At 39.5% G+C, this 19,939-nt stretch overlaps 1 protein-coding gene across 2 annotated transcripts in view; it reads right to left on the reverse strand.

Moving 5' to 3' along the window:
• LOC133653629 (low-density lipoprotein receptor-related protein 1-like) overlaps positions 1-19,939 on the reverse strand; it is a 223,583-nt gene that overhangs the window by 24,295 nt on the left and 179,349 nt on the right. For both annotated transcript variants that reach the window (XM_062053123.1, XM_062053124.1), the window contains exons 42-60: positions 18,906-19,095; positions 18,522-18,726; positions 14,646-14,838; positions 14,387-14,512; positions 14,175-14,303; positions 10,552-10,671; positions 10,261-10,374; positions 10,036-10,185; positions 9,830-9,952; positions 7,390-7,506; positions 7,178-7,306; positions 6,968-7,093; positions 6,718-6,858; positions 5,206-5,393; positions 1,778-1,961; positions 1,588-1,673; positions 1,394-1,513; positions 1,137-1,324; positions 864-1,069 (exon numbers count right to left, since the gene is read on the reverse strand). In XM_062053123.1, coding sequence (XP_061909107.1) covers positions 864-1,069; positions 1,137-1,324; positions 1,394-1,513; positions 1,588-1,673; positions 1,778-1,961; positions 5,206-5,393; positions 6,718-6,858; positions 6,968-7,093; positions 7,178-7,306; positions 7,390-7,506; positions 9,830-9,952; positions 10,036-10,185; positions 10,261-10,374; positions 10,552-10,671; positions 14,175-14,303; positions 14,387-14,512; positions 14,646-14,838; positions 18,522-18,726; positions 18,906-19,095 — 2,835 coding nt within the window. The remainder of the gene's footprint in view (positions 1-863; positions 1,070-1,136; positions 1,325-1,393; positions 1,514-1,587; positions 1,674-1,777; positions 1,962-5,205; positions 5,394-6,717; positions 6,859-6,967; positions 7,094-7,177; positions 7,307-7,389; positions 7,507-9,829; positions 9,953-10,035; positions 10,186-10,260; positions 10,375-10,551; positions 10,672-14,174; positions 14,304-14,386; positions 14,513-14,645; positions 14,839-18,521; positions 18,727-18,905; positions 19,096-19,939) is intronic.

Here is a 19,939-nt window from a genome sequence, read left to right on the forward strand (position 1 = left end):
AATTAATAACACATATGCAGAGGATAAGACAGAAGAGCCAGCAGAGAATACAGTGGAGATGATTGTTATTTCTAATTTCTGGTTAATTAAGACAAGCATTATGAGGCGGAAGTGCAGGGAGAGCTGCTGGAGGTGAGGACATCAGTCTTAAATATAAATTGACGTTAAAACAGGCCAAATCGGTGTTAGAAAAGGCCACTAAAGTCTCACTCTTGTCATTTTCTGAAATGTGGCAGCCCTGGAACACACTGTAAAGAACCTGCAAAAAGCGACATTTGTGATATTGATACTCATAACTACAGGGGTTTCGCAAATACAATCTCGTTCGCCGTAACCGTCATTGGTGCATAATGAGGAAGTGCTGTGTTTTTGTTGTGGCTACTGGCTAGCCTAGCGCTATGGTGCTAGCGGTGTTATGAGGGCTGCTGTTGGTGTGTTAATACGTTTAAAGAGAGCATCAGATTCTGTGTGCCCATGTCGGGACGCTACGTTACTTATAAGACATTACTTTCACAATATCACAACCAACCACTTGTTGCAACTTGCTGAGAATACATTCATTTAGCACCAAAATGAAGCACCGATAGCAACTCCTTTTTTCGATCTGGGTACTACCGCCTACGCTTGGACCTGTGCCAATATGGAACTGGGTTTTGGTGCTCTTCCCTACTCATAACTAGTTTATGTTGTATATTATAGTAATAATCCAAATCCATCACATTTATCAATCTGTGTCTGCCAGCTGTCATGACCCAACATGCGTTCAATAATAAAACATGTTGATAGAAGATACACATAATTGTTGCGAAAACTTGGATTTAATGAGATGACCTTTAGTTTGGCCTTATCCACCCTGTTGTTACCTGTGTGCCTGCTGGTGCCATCCAGACTGGCAAACTCAATGTAATCCTCCCGGGCGTCTGCCCAGTATATGCGATCATTGATGAAGTCCAAAGTCAGACCATTGGGCCATGTGATCTTATCCTCGACTAGGACGCTTCTGTTGGTGCCGTCCATGCCAATTCTTCCAATATGGGGATTGTCGCCCCAGTCGGACCAGTACAGGTACCTAGACAGCAAAGTGTAATGCATCATAAATGCATACTTTTTTCTCTACACCACTCGTCAGTTCTCACCCGAAGCGCACATCCACGGCCACAGCCCGAGGTTCTCTCAGCCCACTGTTGACCAGCACAGTCCGGTAGGCTCCATCAAGTTTGGACACTTCAATGGTGTCCCGGCCTTTGTCGCACCAATACAAGTTGCCCCCCACCCAATCCACAGCCACACCATCTGGGTTACTCAAAGAGGTGCGGTGCAACACCTGCTGAGTCGAAAAGAAGGTAAGTAATGTATAAAAGTTTAAATGTACGGTTTTATTTTCTGAGCTGACCTCAATGTTGCTGCCATTCATCCGCATGCGTCTGATCATGCTGCCCTGAGTGGTGACGTCAGTCCAGTAGATCATCTGCTCTGCATAGTGGAAGTCCAGTGCCACAGCGTTATTCAGACCCTGAAACGGGGGAAATAATGGTGTTTGTAGAAGTATGGCTTGGGTACAATAACTTATCCTTTTGTGTCTCTCACCTGTTTTATAAGAGTGTAGTTTGAGCCATCCAGGTTGAGCTTCCGCAGGTAGTATCGATTAGCAAAGATCAAGAAGGGCTCCTCCTCTGCACACAAAAACAATATTGTCAGGATTGAATGAGCTACAGGACAAGTAAAACCACTCAAATAGGCTAAAATGTGCAATTATTATCTTAGTGCAGTGTCATACCTGATATGGATTTACAGACAGTGGGATCATTAGGGCTGAGTTCAAAGCCATCCACGCAAAGACAATGGAAGCTGCCGTGTGTGTTGATACAGCGCTGTGAACAAGGGTAGGTGGTGATGCACTCGTCCACGTCCACACATGTCTTCCCATCCCGCTTCAGCTGGAAACCAGGATGGCACCTGCACTGAATGTACCAAGAGCAAAGAGACGTCAGCATCTTTAAGATGAACGCCATTATACCAGGCGACAAGTCAGACATTCTGTTGTGACAATTCATGTGTAAAATGAATGTGGACAGTACAAGTAAACTCATAACCCTTCATTAATGAGTACAAGTAAACTCATAACCCTTCATTAATGTGTTTGATTTCCTGTTCCTGTTAGGTAGCGTATTTAAGTAGCAGCTTTTTCGTTGCACGTAAAGCTGCTTCTGCGCATTCATGTTGTTTTGTCCTTCTACACACAACCTGACAAAATCTAAAATGTAAACACTGTCAATTTTTTAAGATTTTTAGGTTTCAAAGGTATATACCAGGGGTCCCCAAACGACGGCCCGCGGGCTGGATCCTGCCCCCTAGCATCCAAAATCCGGCCCACAGAAAATCCCAAGTGAATTTTTTTTATTTTTTATCTTTCCTTTCTAATCTATTTTCTACCGCTTGTTACGCTTGGTGTCTCCTAGCCGCTCAGGCAAATCCTATTGTCTAAAAATTAATTTTCCCATCGATAACGTGACAATGTTAAATGTTGATGAACATCAATGTTAATTGATGTTAAATGACAAAACGGATTATAAAGACAATGTATATATGTATGTATACATATATATATATATACACACACACATATATATATATATATATATATATATATATATATATATATATATATATATATATATATATATATATATATATTGAAATGTCCTTATTTTTGAAGGAAAAGCACTGTACTTTTCAATGAAGAGAACTTTAAACTAGTCTTGACTTTAAAGAAATACACTCTATACATTGCTAATGTGGTAAATGACTATTCTAGCTGCAAATGTCTGGTTTTTGGTGCAATATCTACATAGGTGTATAGAGGCCCATTTCCAGAAACTATCACTCCAGTGTTCTAATGGTACAATGTGTTTGCTCATTGGCTCAGAAGGCTAATTGATGATTAGAAAACCCTTGTGCAATTATGTTCACATATCTGAAAACAGTTTAGCTCGTTACAGAAGCTACAAAACTGACCTTCCTTTGAGCAGATTGAGTTTCTGGAGCATCACATATGTGGGGTCAATTAAACGCTCAAAATGGCCAGAAAAAAATAACTTTCATCTGAAACTCGACAGTCTATTCTTGTTCTTAGAAATGAAGGCTATTGCACAAAATTGTTTGGGTGACCCCAAACTTTTGAACGGTAGTGTATATATATATATATATACACATATATAAAGCCTGGCCCCCGGCCAAATTTTTTTATCCCAATGCGGCCCCCCGAGTCAAAAAGTTTGGGGACCCCTGTTATATACAGAAATACATACATACAGTACTACAAGTATATTGAGCTCAATATTAGATGACTCACCACCTTTTTTTTTTCTTTTTTTTCTTAGTTTTTTGAAAAAATATTTGTAAAGACAAAATCAAAAATACACACACACAATCATGTATTTAAATATCAGTGAACTCATATTTCATCTATGTTATTATTAATACGCTGTCACTAAGTTGTTTGATAACTCTGCTTCATTATTCACTATTATCTTAAAATTATCATCACATGTTGCCGTTTGTTCTCACTTATTGGTTTGTTCGTCAAAATCTCTTGCCCCGGGGTGCCCAAAATGGGGCCCAGGAGCCAAATTTAGCTTGCATGCTTGTTTCATTTGGCCCCCCAAAAGGATGGTTTTCCAAATTCCATACATATTTATACTGACGCCTTTAAAGTCCTGCAATCATGGATGGCATGTATGCAAGGTTAACATTTTTTATTTACATTTGAGTGCTGCTTATGGCACAGGGGTGGGACCAGACAAGCTGCGCTTCTTCCCACTCCCTTTGGATGGTTGAACAACATGTTCTAAATATAATAAATTCAATGACTGATTTACATTTAGGCTATTTGTCTTTCACACCTAAAGTTGCTGTGTTTGGCCTGCAGCCCCTTGACACATTTTCACTTTGGCCCTTTGAGGCAAAAGGTTTGGGCACCCCTGCTCTACACCCTGAATATTATAAGACAAGTCCTTTTTAGGGCTGTCAAAAATAATTAGTATTGCTTATGTGATTAATCACATATATACACAGATTGTGGACAATCTTTGACAAGCACAAAAGTACTCGGATTCAGATGCGGACGGCCGTTTTTCCCAATCACGCCTCTCCAGGTTTCACTGTCATTGCCAATGTGAGCGTTGAAATCACCCAGCAGAACAAAGGAATCACCTGAGGGAGCACTCTCCAATACTTCCGTACTGGAGAGTGCCTAGAGCTAGTTTCTGTAGCCGAGGATCAGACCGCCAAGGGCCCTGCCTTCGGCTTCCGCCCAGCTCACACTGCACCCGACATCTATGCCCCCTCCCATGAGTGGTGCGCCCATTGGAGGGGGTAACCATGCTACCTTATCGCGCCCATGGGGACAGGCCCGGTCACCAGGCGCTCGCCATCGAGCCCCACCTCTGGGACTGGCTCCAGAGGGGGTCCGGGCGAGGCAAATCTGGATCCTTGACTCTGACTTTCCATAGAGGTCTTTTGTATAGTTAATTGGAGACTCCAAATTGTACATAAGTGTGAATGTGAGTGCAAATTGTTGTTAATTGTCTATACAATATGTGCCCTGGGATTGGCTGGCAACCAGTCTAAGGCGCCTCCCGCTTCTCGCCCGAAGTCAGCCGGGATATGCTCCAGCTTAACTGTGATCCTAATGAAGATAAGCTGTATAGAAAATGGATGCTATAGCAAACATGATTTTCTAAACCTAAAAGACAAACAATTATATATTTATTGTTATAATAGTGATCATTTGAAGCATTTTATCCAATAATCAGATATGAAACAGTAGACAAACTGTAGTGTGAAGCACTGAATTTGCACTGAATGACTTAAGCCAGCTATCAGAATCAAACAACGTTTGGTACAGGGACACTTTCTATTATTTTTAAAAGAAGCTCTGACTGCAGCCTCATGAATACAAACATGGGAGTTCATGCAGAGTTCAATCTGTTTTAAGATACGCCTCCTACTTTCAAAAAGGAGAGCCAAAACACGTTTTGGTCTTACACAAGTGCATGCCTGAGGTCAGCAGCTCACAACTTTTGAGACCCGCTTCCGTGTCCATTAGGTACAGTATATAAACGCTTGGGCAGTGAAGGTCCATGTTTTTTTGGATTGACTTGAAAGAAACTGGATTACAGCAACACAAACACTGAGATGACCTACCTTGTAGCCAATCTTGAGGTCATCACAGAGCTGAGAGCAGCCACTCAGCTTACTATTGAGACATTCATTGATGAAGCAGTTGAGTTCATCCGAGCCGTCACCGCAGTCGTCGTTGCGGTCACACAGCAGCGTCTCGTTCAGGCAGTTTCCATTGCGGCACATGAAGGCTGACTCGTTACACGACTTCTCTGAAATCACACACGAAGGCCGTGTCAATACTATCGTCACAAAGAAGATTGAAATTAAACATTGAAGTGCGGTACTTTGGAAGAAGATAGTGTGTGATCACCATAGATGTCCACAATGTATTCCATCAGAAATCCTCCCCTTGTTTAGAATACTGGGAAGTGTGGCACAGTGAGCCTCTCCTAAGAGAATATAATACAGGCGGGGTCTCCCATTCTCCCAACAGAATAAATAAAATTGGAGCATTTTGGATTGTTTTCTTCTCACACATGCAGACTCTGGTAAGTGTTTACCCTCTCACAGTAGGAACTACAGATCAATTCATCTTTTTTGTCTTTCACATAACTGAAGTTATCTTAGAATTAGTGTATTAATGGTTTCAAAAATATTCATATATTCGCAGTCATTGAAATAATCAATCAAGTAAAAATATTTTTAAAAATGTTCCAGTATGACATTCTGACAATAAAACTGCATTAGTGTCAAAAAATGTGTCTTTTAAAGAAAATTTATTTAAATCATGCACGCAATTATTTACTAATCGTTATTAATCAAAATTCAAAAGAGTGATTAACAGCACTAGTAAATTTTGGCAAGTTTTATAAAACACACTTTTCTTTATTTTTCTCAAGCTGCTGTGACTCCCCTGAGTCTTTTAGTGTCTCCAAGGGTAGACTCGCCTCACCCCCTGTTGTTAAAGTACCGTATTTTTCGGACTATAGGTCGCAGTTTTTTTCATAGTTTGGCCAGGGTTGCAACTTATACTCAGGAGCGACTTATGTGTGAAATTATTAACACATTACCGTAAAATATCAAATAATATTATTTAGCTCATTCACGTAAGAGACTAGACATATAAGATTTCATGGGATTTAGCGATTAGGAGTGACGGATTGTTTGGTAAACGTATAGCATGTTCTATATGTTATAGTTATTTGAATGACTCTTACCATAATATGTTACGTTAATATACCAGGCACGTTCTCAGTTGGTTATTTATGCGTCATATAACGAACACTTATTCAGCCTGTTGTTCACTATTCTTTATTTATTTTAAATTGCCATTCAAATGTCTATTCTAGGTGTTGGGTTTTATCAAATACATTTCCCCAAAAAATGTGACTTATACTCCAGTGGGACTTATATATGTTTTTATTATGCATTTTCGGCAGGTGCGACTTATACTCCGGAGCGACTTATACGGTATATGTATCGTTTAAGTTTATCAAAACAATCAGATTCCATGTTCCCTGACATGAGAGACAACCTGAGACCAATCCTACACAGTATCGGTTGCTGTTTTACAGTAAACTACCACAAACTAACCTGTGTCAGTGCATCGCGGGTTCTTGGGAGCTTCATCAGAGCGATCCTGACAGTCAAACTCTCCATCACACTCCCATTTCTTCTGGTTGAGGCAGCGGCCGTTAGCACAGCGGAACTCTTCTGGACCGCATGTTGGATATTCTGCAAAATGACAGCACAGTCACCTTATTACCTTAATTTCGGTACCCATTTTTTTCCACAGAGTAATCTTCCTAATCAATCAGTTTCTCTAAAAGGACAACACACCCACCACATTCTGGAGACTCGTCTGAGCCATCGCCGCAGTCAATGTCATGATCACACACGAAGTGTTTGGGAATACATTGTCTGTTCTGACACATGAACTCGTTGTCGTCACAAGTGCTGTTGGTGTACACTGACAGTGGAAAAAGAACACAAAGACTCACTGAATTTGATCCAAGTTTCTAAAGACAAACATCCACTGTGTGTCTCGACTCACAGCAGCCAGCCTTAACACTCTCATCAGCACCATCAGGACAGTCTTTGTCTCCATCGCACTTCCAGCGCTGCGGCACACACATATGAGAGCCCGGACACTGGAAGGCCTCGGGACTGCAGGTTTTGGATTCTGTGATAATGGTAAAGGTAAATGACATATTGCCTTACACTTTCAAGGGTTAAAAAAAGGCCTGTGTTGTAATTGTTGCTTACTGCATTTCTCATTTTCATCTGATCCGTCACCACAGTCATCAGAACCATCGCACACCCAGTGGCTGGAAATGCAGCGGTGGTTCCCACATTCAAACTGGGCGAAAGTGCAAAATTTGTCTGCAAAGGACAACAATGTTTTTCTACGAATAAAGACAATGGGAACCATGCAAACATTCTTACAAGAACTGTGTGTTAATCATTGTATAGTGGAACCTCGATGTACTAAGCTCTTATTTTACAAATTTTTCAATTTGCGAACTACAGGCAGAGTACAAAATATGTAAAAACCTTGTCTCAGTTTACAAATGTTTCATCCACTCATTGTGTCTCTCGTCCCGCAACAATTTTGTGCCCAGCAGCGATTGTGGTCATTCAGTCAGCAGAGCGCAGTGCTGCTGTTAGCTACTGTGCTACTTTGTTTGCCTTGTTTTAGGGTTGTACGGTATACCGGGACTAATAAAGTACTGCGTACTAATTAATTAAAAATGATATTACCGTACACTGCTCTTGAAAAAAATACAAACATTTTGGCTTTAAATCTAATGATTAATGGACCTATAAACACTGAAGGGCTGCTTTGCAAGCAGTGCAACATAGCTAACTAATACCTAGCTAGTGGCTCCGTACTGTTTTAAATCATTCTAAATCACTAATCCTCGCCTCCATGGTGACAAACTTTGTTTCTTACAAATATTATTCCTGCAGGATGATTAATAGCTAAACATGCTTTACTACGGCGTGGGACGGCGTGGCGAAGTTGGTAGAGTGGCCGTGCCAGCAATCGGAGGGTTGCTGGTTACTGGGGTTCAATCCCCACCTTCTACCATCCTAGTCACGTCCGTTGTGTCCTTGGGCAAGACACTTCACCCTTGCTCCTGATGGGTGTTGCTTAGCGCCTTGCATGGCAGCTCCCGCCATCAGTGTGTGAATGTGTGTGTGAATGAGTGAATGTGGAAATACTGTCAAAGCGCTTTGAGTACTTTGAAGGTAGAAAAGCGCTATACAAGTGTAACCCATTTATCATTTATTTATTTACACTCCGTAGGAGGATACAATAGCTCACCGTTAACAGCAAACTAGCCCTCCTGAATGTAAACAAAATGGTGGGTCCACACAGATATTGACTGTAACGATATCAAGTACAAGAGCAGTATCTAATCGATACTACAACAATTACGTCAAGATTTTTTATAATCACAAAATCTTTTTTCCTTTTTTAATTTTATCATGTTAATAAAATACGTCCCTGGACACATGAGGACTTCAAAATATGACCAAAGTATGAACCTGTAACTACTACAAATTTGTGGTATCACCCCAAACTTATGTAAAGTATCCTAACAGAAGAATTAGAGCTTATTTAATTTTAAAAGAAGTGTGTATAGAAAATTTTAAAACAGAATATAACTAGATATGCACAGTAAATTAACAAATGCATCCATTTTCTACCGCTTGTCCCTCATATTTATGACAAAATAATACAATGAGAAAAGACACAATATGTTACTGCAAACGTCAGCAGCCAAATTAGGAGCCTTTGTAACCCGTTTGCTTACCTATTACTAAAAGTGAAGTTTTCTCGTATGTTCACTATGTTATTTAATGCCCAAATTGTTCTTTGATTGCAATTAAAAAACTTATGTTTAATGTAATGCCATTTTTTGTGGTACCCTTTAATTAAAAATGTATCGAAAAGGATCCGAAAGTATCAAAATACATTTCGGTACTAGTACCAAAATATTGGTAACGGGACAACCTTACTTTGAATGTGTTTTTTTTTAAATGTATTTTTATAGCCTTTTTACAAAATGTTTCTAGTCTTTCTAATTTAATATGAGTCTAAAGAAAGCGATGTGTGGTTAGTCGACACTGCTGCCCTCCCCTTCTGCTGCACACCCAGAAGATTAACCAACAAAGTAAAGCGGATTTTATTTTTTATTCCAAATTATTGCAGCAACTTGGCTGTTAAAGTTGAAACATTTTGTGATTTCAAACTGTGGGCGCACCACAGAGCTAGAAACAGTGTGTGTGCATGTCGCCAGGGCGGCTGAAAATGAGGACCGTTCAGGAATTGTTTTGGCTTTCTTATTAAATAGGAAGATGATCCATTATTGTTATTTGTGTTTGTTATACAGTAATGTATATTGTTTAATATTGTGTTGAATTTGTACAAACCTTTATCAAAATATGGACTTTTGTTGAGGCTGGAACACATTATTAATATTTACATTGTTTCTTATGGAGAACTTTGATTCAATGTAGAAACTTTTCTATTTATTACCCTGCTCAAGAAACAATTACATTTGTAAACTGAGGTTCCACTGGAGTGTGTTGTGGTATAACCACAGATGCTTGCACATCTGTGACGGTGTCACTCAAAACTGAGCATTTGCAAAGAGCCATTCATTTTATACATGACTTTGCGTAAGAGTAGACTGACCACAGTGTGTCTCGTCAGCTCCATTCTCACAGTCATTCTCCTTATCGCAAGTCCAACTCATCGGGATGCAACGACCACTGGGACATGCAAAGAAGTTGACTGGACATTTAAGTTTGCGTTTATCTGTATGAGAAGAGAAGGACATTGCAGGGTAATCATTTGCAGGTAGAAATCCTTTTAGCAAATAATCAGGCAAAGATTTCAACCTGGGCAGTTTCTCTCATCAGAGAAGTCGCCACAGTCGTTGTTTCCGTCACACACCCATGAAGATAGGTAACACAGAGTGGTCCTCTCACAGCTCTGAAAGGAAGCGCCTTTTACCCCCAAGCGGAAGAAACGGGAGCAGTCGGTAGTTTCTGCGAACAGACAAAATATGTTATTAAGCTATTAACAAACCTTTATTTGCCCTACATTCATTTAATATTTCTTACGGCAGTTCATCTCATCGCTTGCATCCTCGCAGTTGACCACCTGGTCACAGCGGCTGAAGTTGGAGATGCATCGGCCATCTTTGCACTGGAACTCGCCTAGTTTGCACAGAGTCACTGCAAGCACAGATCACATTAATGAGCACAGACAAATAAATGACACAAATGTATGTTTTAATCCATAGTCCTTATTAGTATGGCTATCACACAGAGATAGGCATTGGACCAGAAAGCACCTATCAGAGAGTCACATAATAACAATACAATAACATAAAGCTACAGGCGGACACTTACTGTTGCAAGGAAGTTCATCCGAGTGATCGCCACAGTCGTCTGTACCGTCACACCAGAACTGGTGACCGATGCAGCGACCATTCATGCAGTGTCTGTAGCCTTTCTTACAAATTCGATTGGCTACAGAGAAGCAAAACAATGGGAAGAAAGCACAATTTTTTACAAGAACATCTGAAATGGCACATTAATTGATTCGGTCTACTAAGTCGACATTAAGACTATAGCTTGCATTTCTTCTAGAATTTCTAGAATTTATTACATTCAGAGTCCATACAACTTTTAAAATTTCTGTTTAAAGTACCCTAAAAATTTATTTTTTATCTTTTATGCTGCAAATTACATCCCCTGACTTTATTTCTGCATCTAACAAGTGCACTTGTCAGTCAAGAAAGTAATCCTTTTAAAATTTCAAGCATTTTAAAAGCACATTTTTTTTTACAAAACTTAACTAAACCTGCAAATTATTTAAATATCATCTTTAACACAATGTGTTCCATAAAAAGGGGAACTACACAATTTTTAAAATTTTGACCAACATTCACAATAACTATGTAAGACAAGAACACATAAGTATTTTGTCGTAAAATTTCTGACCTTTTGACCTATATTTCTTGTCTATTAAGAATGTCTGCTCATTTTCAATTTTCGTCTATTTTGTGCCATTGAATGGACCGTTGTGGGACAATTTCTTTTTTTAGGCATTCTAATTTTTTAATATACGGTAAGAATGAGGTGGCTAACAATTTAGCTAATGGTAGTAATCTATTCCGCCCATAAAGCCCTCTAAAAAACATCCAACAATACTCCTCATGTCGTACCTGCATTTTAGCCAAGTATTAATGATATTGTTATTATAAGCGCTAACGCTGAGGAACTACTTTTAGCGGTGCCGTAATCACATAGAGGAACATAGAGAAAAGCAGTTATTGACCGACTGAGCCGTTGAGCTGCTGCATCGCTTCTGAGTTGGTGAAAGTTTGTGCTGGATTATAAATCATGCTTCTCACATTTATAGTGGAAGGTTGTGGCCATAAACCAAGAAATTGGTCAGCTTTGACATTTAATTTAGACCCTGAGATTCTGAGAAAGACTCAAACAGTTTGTTTTATCTGCATGAGGATTATGATTATTATGTTATTCTTCGAAACAGGAAGATATAAACATCCTATTAGTCGGCATCCCACTGAGAGCTGACATTTTACAGTAGGTTATTGTATGATTATGTTCGTAGTTTGTATTTCTTGTTTAATACTTAGCAATAGTGCTACTGGCTACTGGCAGTGGCAGGTCCAGTGGACCTGTTCGGGAAGTTCGACACTCCCACCATCACGAGTCTCCCATCCTATGGTACAGTAGGGGTGATGTTAACAGGGCATCACTGGGCAGAGGACCTTCACTAAAGAAATCAACGGCCTTGACGGAGGGGCTCACAGGGGCTTAATGACCTTGTGTTCACGACCAAGGCAAGCCACCAAGTTGGAGTTAATCGGCTGTGTTTTGATACCTGGAGAGGAGAAGGGCACCACTAAGGAAACCACTGCCCACTGAAATAACATGATGAACAAACAGTCAGCCAACAACATGCCAGATTGGTCAAGGCCCGAATTAACAAAGACCGTGCTACCCACAGCAGCGTCTCAGAGTGGGACTGGAAAGTGTGCTACTGGGACTGTAAAGTCATCAACAGCATCCATCAAGCGTCCCGAAGAGGAAACTATCATTGGAAACTGGAATGTCTGTACATTGTATGCATGCGGAAAAGTGAAAGAACTGACCCACAAACTTGCCAAGTACAATTGGTCCATCGTAGAAGTGAGATGGACCGGTTTCGGGGAAACCACCACAGACAAGAGTCACAAGATATGGTACAGCTGTGATGACTCTAAACACCAACATTGAGTAGGCTTCAGGAAACATGAACGGAGTAAACACTGTCATTAGCTGCACGCCAGTTTGCATCAGGCTCATCGCCATGTTCAACTACACATACCTCAACGACTATCACCATCATTCAAGTCTTTGACACAACTCTAGACTATGACGACGATGCAGTTGAAGAATTCTACGAGGAACTGGAGAACATCAACAAAAAGACTCGAAAGACAGCCCTCATCATCGTCCAGGGCAACTGGAATGCCAAAGTTGGCCCATATGCTTACGATCAGTGGGCAGGGACAGTGGGTTGCTTTGGCTCAGGAGAAACTCTGACAGGGGCCTGTGACTCCTTGAGTTTGCCAGCAGTCATAAGCTAAACCTGATCAATGTGCTGTATCCACACAAAACCTCCCGAAGAACAAGGTGGCATTCACACAACGGAGAGACGCACAACCAAATCAATTTCATCCTCATTCCGAGAAGATTCAAGTCCAGCATCAACAAATCCAAGACCAGGACATTTCCTGATGCAGACGTCGGCAGCTTGGCTGAAGATCGTGAGCGGTGAGGAGCACTGGCTGTCAAGGCCAGCATGGTACCCCTATGACCTTTGGTCCCAAGATAAGTAAGTGAGTGAGTGAGTGAGTGAGTGAGTGAGTGAGTGAGTGAGTGAATAGTGCTACTTGCTGGATCTGCTCATCTCTTAGCTTCTAAAACTTGTAGCTCAGCCTCTTATTTAGGCTAAAAAATATAAGGTTTGGGATTATCATTTGTCCCAAAATAGTAGTTGTTGGCTTTCATATAGTCTACCATGATTAGTAGTTGTTGAAGGAAATAGCAAACGTTGTGATGCATCTGAGAAATTAATGCACAACTATATGCTTAAAATGACCATAAGGGCATTACATATACTCTTACATTGTGTATATCAAACGTTGATGGAGCTATTTGGATGTTTTTTTTTTTTTTTAAAAAGTGCCATTGTAGCTGACTCTTTATAGTGTTTATTTAGATAGAGTGAGAATGCATAAACAAGAAGGTCATGTGTGTTCTTGTCTGGCATTACTATTGTGAATGGTAGGTAACATTTGACAAAAAGTGAAGTTCCCTTTTAAGGATTAAAGTCTCAATTCTCTAATTTGCGCATAAGTTCTTGAAGTTACACACATTTATCTTATTCATATTTTCCCAACTAGCTTGCAGACACGCTGGCTCATGTAAGTTAGGCAAAAGTGCTTAAGTCGTGAATGAAGGCAGGTTCATTACTAATGAGGCAAACGTTTTGCGACAGCTTTTTTTGTAGGTGAAAATTGTTAAACATGGAGTTTTACAAACATTGCAAATCATTATCCTTATCTTAATGGCTGTTTCCAGGTGTCTCAATTGAAGTGATAGGAATAGATTTGATAGTTTTCTGAAAGTCTCTTATAATTTTATTATGTGTGGTATACACTGCATCCAAACTTCAAGTGCAATATGACGTTTCACCTTTTTGAGGTGCTGGATTTAATCCAGCCTTAGAAGCACAGAAGAATATAAGTACTCAAGTCAATGGGAGAATACGCGGAAGGCCAGATTTGACAGGGAACTCCCACATTTAAGGGTTGCTGTACCCAAAGTGTGCATTTTGGAAGAAGGCGTGGCCAGAATCCATGCAGTTGCACACCTGTTTTCTCTTTAGCACATGGGAGAATAGGATCCTTTTGGCATCTTAGTATATAAAATGTGATTGTTCCGTAGATTCTCACCACAGTAGGACTGCTTCTCATCAGACTTGTCCTTGCAGTGGGCCATGCCGTCACAGGTCAGGCTGTAGTTGATGCAATCACCATTTCCACACTCAAAGTCATCCACACTCCCACAAGACATGTTCAGTGCTGGTGAGGTAACACAAGTTCATGGAATTTTATCATCTAAACCAAACACTAAATTAGAAATGTTATGTTTTATCTTTTCATACAAGAGCAGGTATTGTCTTCCAGAAGTTGTCTGTCTCCACGGCAACTGCAGTTGACCCTCCCATCAGATGTGGGCAGGCACAGGTCTTGGCAGCCTCCGTTATTTGTGCGGCAAGGAGAAAACTCACCTGACGAATGAATGAGAGTGGAGTTTTGTTGGAGTGAAAATTCCATCATCTTTGCAACAAATGACTAAGTGGGGCGAAAAACAACAATAGTGTAACCGAGATGGGAGAATTACGGAAAATGAATGCTTCCTACAGCTATTGGTGTCGTTGGCCACAGCAACGATTCCCATGGGCTGCTGAGGGATGTCAGCTCGCAGAACTTTCATGTCTCCACCTGGGTACTTGTCGGCTCGAAGGACCGCCCTCCTCACCCAGTCTGTCCAGAAGATGTAGTCTCCATACACGGCCAGGCCAAACGGATGCACAGGCTCATTTTTCAACAAAACCTAAAGGGCAAATAGTTGGAAGGGCATTTAGAGAAACACTTGAAGAGTAATATGGCACCAAAATGTGTCTCAAGATTTCGTCACACATTATGTCATATGACAACAAACGATGCCAGACTTCAGCTGAGTGAGCATCTAAACCAGAGGTGTCAAACTCATTTTAATTGAGGGCCACATCGTGGTTATGAATGCCCTTCAGAGGGCCATTTGTAACAGTAAATATGGATGAATATAATTGTATAATCACCTCATGATATTATTGCCTATGAACTCATATTTTTTACTCACAAATTGATAGATTAAAGATTAAAGATTAAAGTACCAATGATTGTCACACACACACTAGATGTGGTGAAATTTGTCCTCTGCATTTGACCCATCCCCTTGGGGAGCAGTGGGCAGCAGCGGCGCCGCACCCGGGAATCATTTTGGTGATTTAACCCCCAACTCCAACCCTTGATGCTGAGTGCCAAGCAGGGAGGGAAACGGGTCCCATTTTTATAGTCTTTGATATGACTCGGCTGGGATTTGAACTCCAACCTACCGATCTCAGGGCGGACACTCTAACCACTAGGCCACTGATGCTTTGCATTTAGAATATAAGTAGAGTTGACAAGCAGATATTTAGTGAATTTTGACAAAAACAACAAATGCTTTTGATAGTTTGTTACATGATCAGATAACATTTAAGTTTAGAAGATATGCAATTACATCCAACACAGTTTTTCTGTCAAAATTTAAAGAACAAATACATTTAGCAAAAACAATAAAGTGCTTCATGGATGCACATTATTTACAGGCCTCACATAAAATGATGTGACGGGCCAGATTTGGACCAAAGGCCATGCTTATGACACCTGTGTTCTACAGAGTGATTTTAACAGTTTTGTTTTGCTTTTTCTTTACACTTTGTTGTGTTCTCCAGTATGTCACCACAAAAGGGTACCAGTCATAGTAAAAAGGAAAAGTGTGATGATAACTACAGAAGCATATATGGAACTTACTACGGTCTGAACAATATCCTCCTGCGAACTAGCGTCCCCTGTAGTGGACATTTGTGTTTTGCATAACAGGAATGGGAAAAAAGAAATGTCCACTGCAGAGGATGCTTGTTTTTAGAAGGTTATTATATCTGTTACAAAACCACAAAACTCTAGATGTGTTGCGTTGCATGATACTGCAATTTACAACGAGTGTAGTTTTACTTTATTTTTGATTTACTTTACAGTGATGTAAATACTTGTAAATACGTGCAATATACACAATTCCACTTGCCTCTTCACATTTATTTTATCGGTCTGCCGATATTATCGGCCGATAAATGCGTTAAAATGTAATATCGGAAATTATCAGTATCGTTTTTTGTTGTTGTTGTTGTTGTTTTTTTTATTAAATCCACATAAAAAACACAAGATACACTTACAATTAGTGCACCAACCCAAAAAACCTCCCTCCCCCATTTACACTCATTCACACAAAAGGGTTGTTTCTTTCTGTTATTAATATTCTGGTTCCTACATTATATATCAATATATATCAATACAGTCTGCAAGGGATACAGTCCGTAAGCACACATGATTTTGCGTGCTGCTGGTCCACTAATAATACTAACCTTTAACAGTTAATTTTACAAATTTTCATTAATTACTAGTTTCTATGTAACTGTTTTTATATTGTTTTACTTTCTTTTTTATTCAAGAAAATGTTTTTAATTTATTTATCTTATTTTATTTGATTCATTTTTTTAAAAAGTACCTTATCTTCACCATACCTGGTTGTCCAAATTAGGCATAATAATGTGTTAATTCCACAACTGTATATATCGGTTGATATCGGTATCGGTTGATATCGGTATCGGCAATTAAAGAGTTGGACAATATCGGCATATCGGATATCGGCAAAAAGCCATTATCGGACATCCCTAATTTTTATCTAAAACTGTGTGCAAATCCCATCTCTATATTTAGTGCTTTTGTAGTTTATATATAAACATTTATTATTAAATTATTTATTTTATTTAATGTTTTATTGTTGAACTTTTTATTATATTGTGCTTTTTGCTATTTTGTTGACACAAAGAGAACTCCGCACAAGAATGCCAATGTGCCAATAAAAAAACTTATAACACCTGTGTTCTACAGAGTGATTTTTTTTTTCTTTTTCCAAATATTTTTATTGAATTTTGCAGACAATACAGCATGATGGATCATGGCAACAGCAAGTTGGAGTATCTGCACATTTTTCAATATGTAACATAATAAACCCCATCCCTTACAATACCCACCCACTTAATTCCCAAGGTAATTGTCTACAGAGTGATTTTAACAGTTTTGTTTTGCTTTTTCTTTACACTTTGTTGTGTTCTCCAGTATGTCACCACAAAAGGGTACCAGTCATAGTAAAAAGGAAAAGTGTGATGATAACTACAGAAGCATATATGGAACTTACTACGGTCTGAACAATATCCTCCTGCGAACCAGCGTCCACTGTAGTGGACATTTGTGTTTTGCATAACAGGAATGGGAAAAAAGAAATGTCCACTGCAGAGGATGCTTGTTTTTAGAAGGTTATTATATCTGTTACAAAACCACAAAACTCTAGATGTGTTGCGTTGCATGATACTGCAATTTACAATGAGTGTAGTTTTACTTTATTTTTGATTTACTTTACAGTGATGTAAATACTTGTAAATACGTGCAATATACACAATTCCACTTGCCTCTTCACATTTATTTTTTAGCATTTTTATTAGAGATGTCGGATAATATCGGTCTGCCGATATTATCGGCCGATAAATGCGTTAAAATGTAATATCGGAAATTATCGGTATCGTTTTTTTTATTATCAGTATCGTTTTTTGTTTTTTTAAAAAATTTTTTTTATTAAATCCACATAAAAAACACAAGATACACTTACAATTAGTGCACCAACCCAAAAAACCTCCCTCCCCCATTTACACTCATTCACACTCATTCACACAAAAGGGTTGTTTCTTTCTGTTATTAATATTCTGGTTCCTACATTATATATCAATATATATCAATACAGTCTGCAAGGGATACAGTCCGTAAGCACACATGATTGTGCGTGCTGCTGGTCCACTAATAATACTAACCTTTAACAGTTAATTTTACAAATTTTCATTAATTACTAGTTTCTATGTAACTGTTTTTATATTGTTTTACTTTCTTTTTTATTCAAGAAAATGTTTTTAATTTATTTATCTTATTTTATTTGATTCATTTTTTTAAAAAGTACCTTATCTTCACCATACCTGGTTGTCCAAATTAGGCATAATAATGTGTTAATTCCACGACTGTATATATCGGTTGATATCGGTATTGGTAATTAAAGAGTTGGACAATATCGGCATATCGGATATCGGCAAAAAGCCATTATCGGACATCCCTAATTTTTATCTAAAACTGTGTGCAAATCCCATCTCTATATTTAGTGCTTTTGTAGTTTATATATAAACATTTATTATTAAATTATTTATTTAATTTAATGTTATATTGTTGAACTTTTTATTATATTGCGCTTTTTGCTATTGTGTTGACACAAAGAGAACTCCGCACAAGAATGCCAATGTGCCAATAAAAAAACCCCAAACCTTGATGCACTTCTTATTACGAAAAGGGATGTAAACATCATATAATTAATCAATAAAAACATTGTCTTACATATCGGCTGCTTCCGTCGTATTCACAGCGTTCTATCTTGTCCAGCGTGGCATCAGAGAAGTAGAGCTTCTCAGCACGGTGATCAACAGCCAAGCCATTGGGAGTTTTAATATCACTGCCGATAATGGCGATCACATTGGCCCCATTCAAGGAAGCCCTCATGATACTGGGAGCCTGTTCGTTCCAGTTGGTCCAGAACATGAGACTGTGGTGGGAACAAACAAACAGGACTTGATTATCTAATCGGCAGCAAGGTTTGCCAAAGTCTTGGTATAAAAGTCACGGCTGAGCGCATTGAAACAAATGTGCTGGTGAGAAGAAAAGCAGGGGGGGAAAGCAGCCGGCTCAGTACACAAACATCGTGTTTTGCTATGAATGACTCACTCCTGACACTCGTCCAGCACAAAGGCTCTGGGGTGGTCCTCTCCAGACATGGTGACCACAGTGTTGCGGTTATAGGCCACAGAGCGGCTCTGGTCCACAGTGTGGCGGGTGATGGTGGAGGTAGTGTAACTAGTCCAGTAGAGGGTATCCCACCCGCGGTGGTACGCCAGGCCCTCCACTGAACCGACATCTGTAGAACAGACAAGGAGGAAGTGGATCTTTAAAAAAGATGTATGGAACATCTTTTGTTATGCATTTGAAAAAAGGCCCTTCAATGCAAAGTCACTGTATTACTAGCTGTATCTGTTTGTTAGCAGGATTAAGTATTAACTACTTTACACACAACTATGACTTGAATGAATTGTAGTATTGTAATCAATAGTTAAAAGAACTAACACCGAGGAACTACTTTTAGTAACATGACACCTTTATCACAGAGCGCTAACTAATTAATGCAGCTATTAACATACTGAGCCGGTGAGCTGCTGCATCCCCTTGGAGATGGTAAAAGTAAATTCTAGATTATAAATCATGCCTTTCACTTGTATAGTAGAAGTTTGTGGCCATAAACTAAAAGATTGGTCAACTTTAAAATCCAATTTAGACCGGAAGACATCGCTAGGAAGACACGAAAAGATGATGATTAATTTACCATCTAAACAGGGGAACAAATGTCTTGTGTTTAAAGACAAGATCGGTAGGTCGTGAGTCAAAATGGGACCCATTACCCTGCTTGGCACTCAGCATCAAGGGTTAGACTCACCAAAATTATTCCCGAGCGCGGCCACCGCTGCTGCTCACTGCTCCCCTCACCTCCCAGAGGGTGGAATAAGGGGTTGGGTGAAATGCAGAGTTAAAGTTAAAGGTAAAATGATAGTCACACACACTAGGTGTGTGTGTGACTATCATTTTACCTTTAACTTAATATAAACATCCCATCAGTCGGCATCCCAGTGAGAGCAGACGATGTAAATTAAGTTATTGTTTTATTTTGTTAGTGGTTTGTATTTCTTGTTCAACCACACTTGCCAACC

The sequence above is a fragment of the Entelurus aequoreus genome, linkage group LG07 (genome assembly GCF_033978785.1).
Source record: "Entelurus aequoreus isolate RoL-2023_Sb linkage group LG07, RoL_Eaeq_v1.1, whole genome shotgun sequence".
Lineage (NCBI taxonomy): Eukaryota > Metazoa > Chordata > Actinopteri > Syngnathiformes > Syngnathidae > Entelurus > Entelurus aequoreus.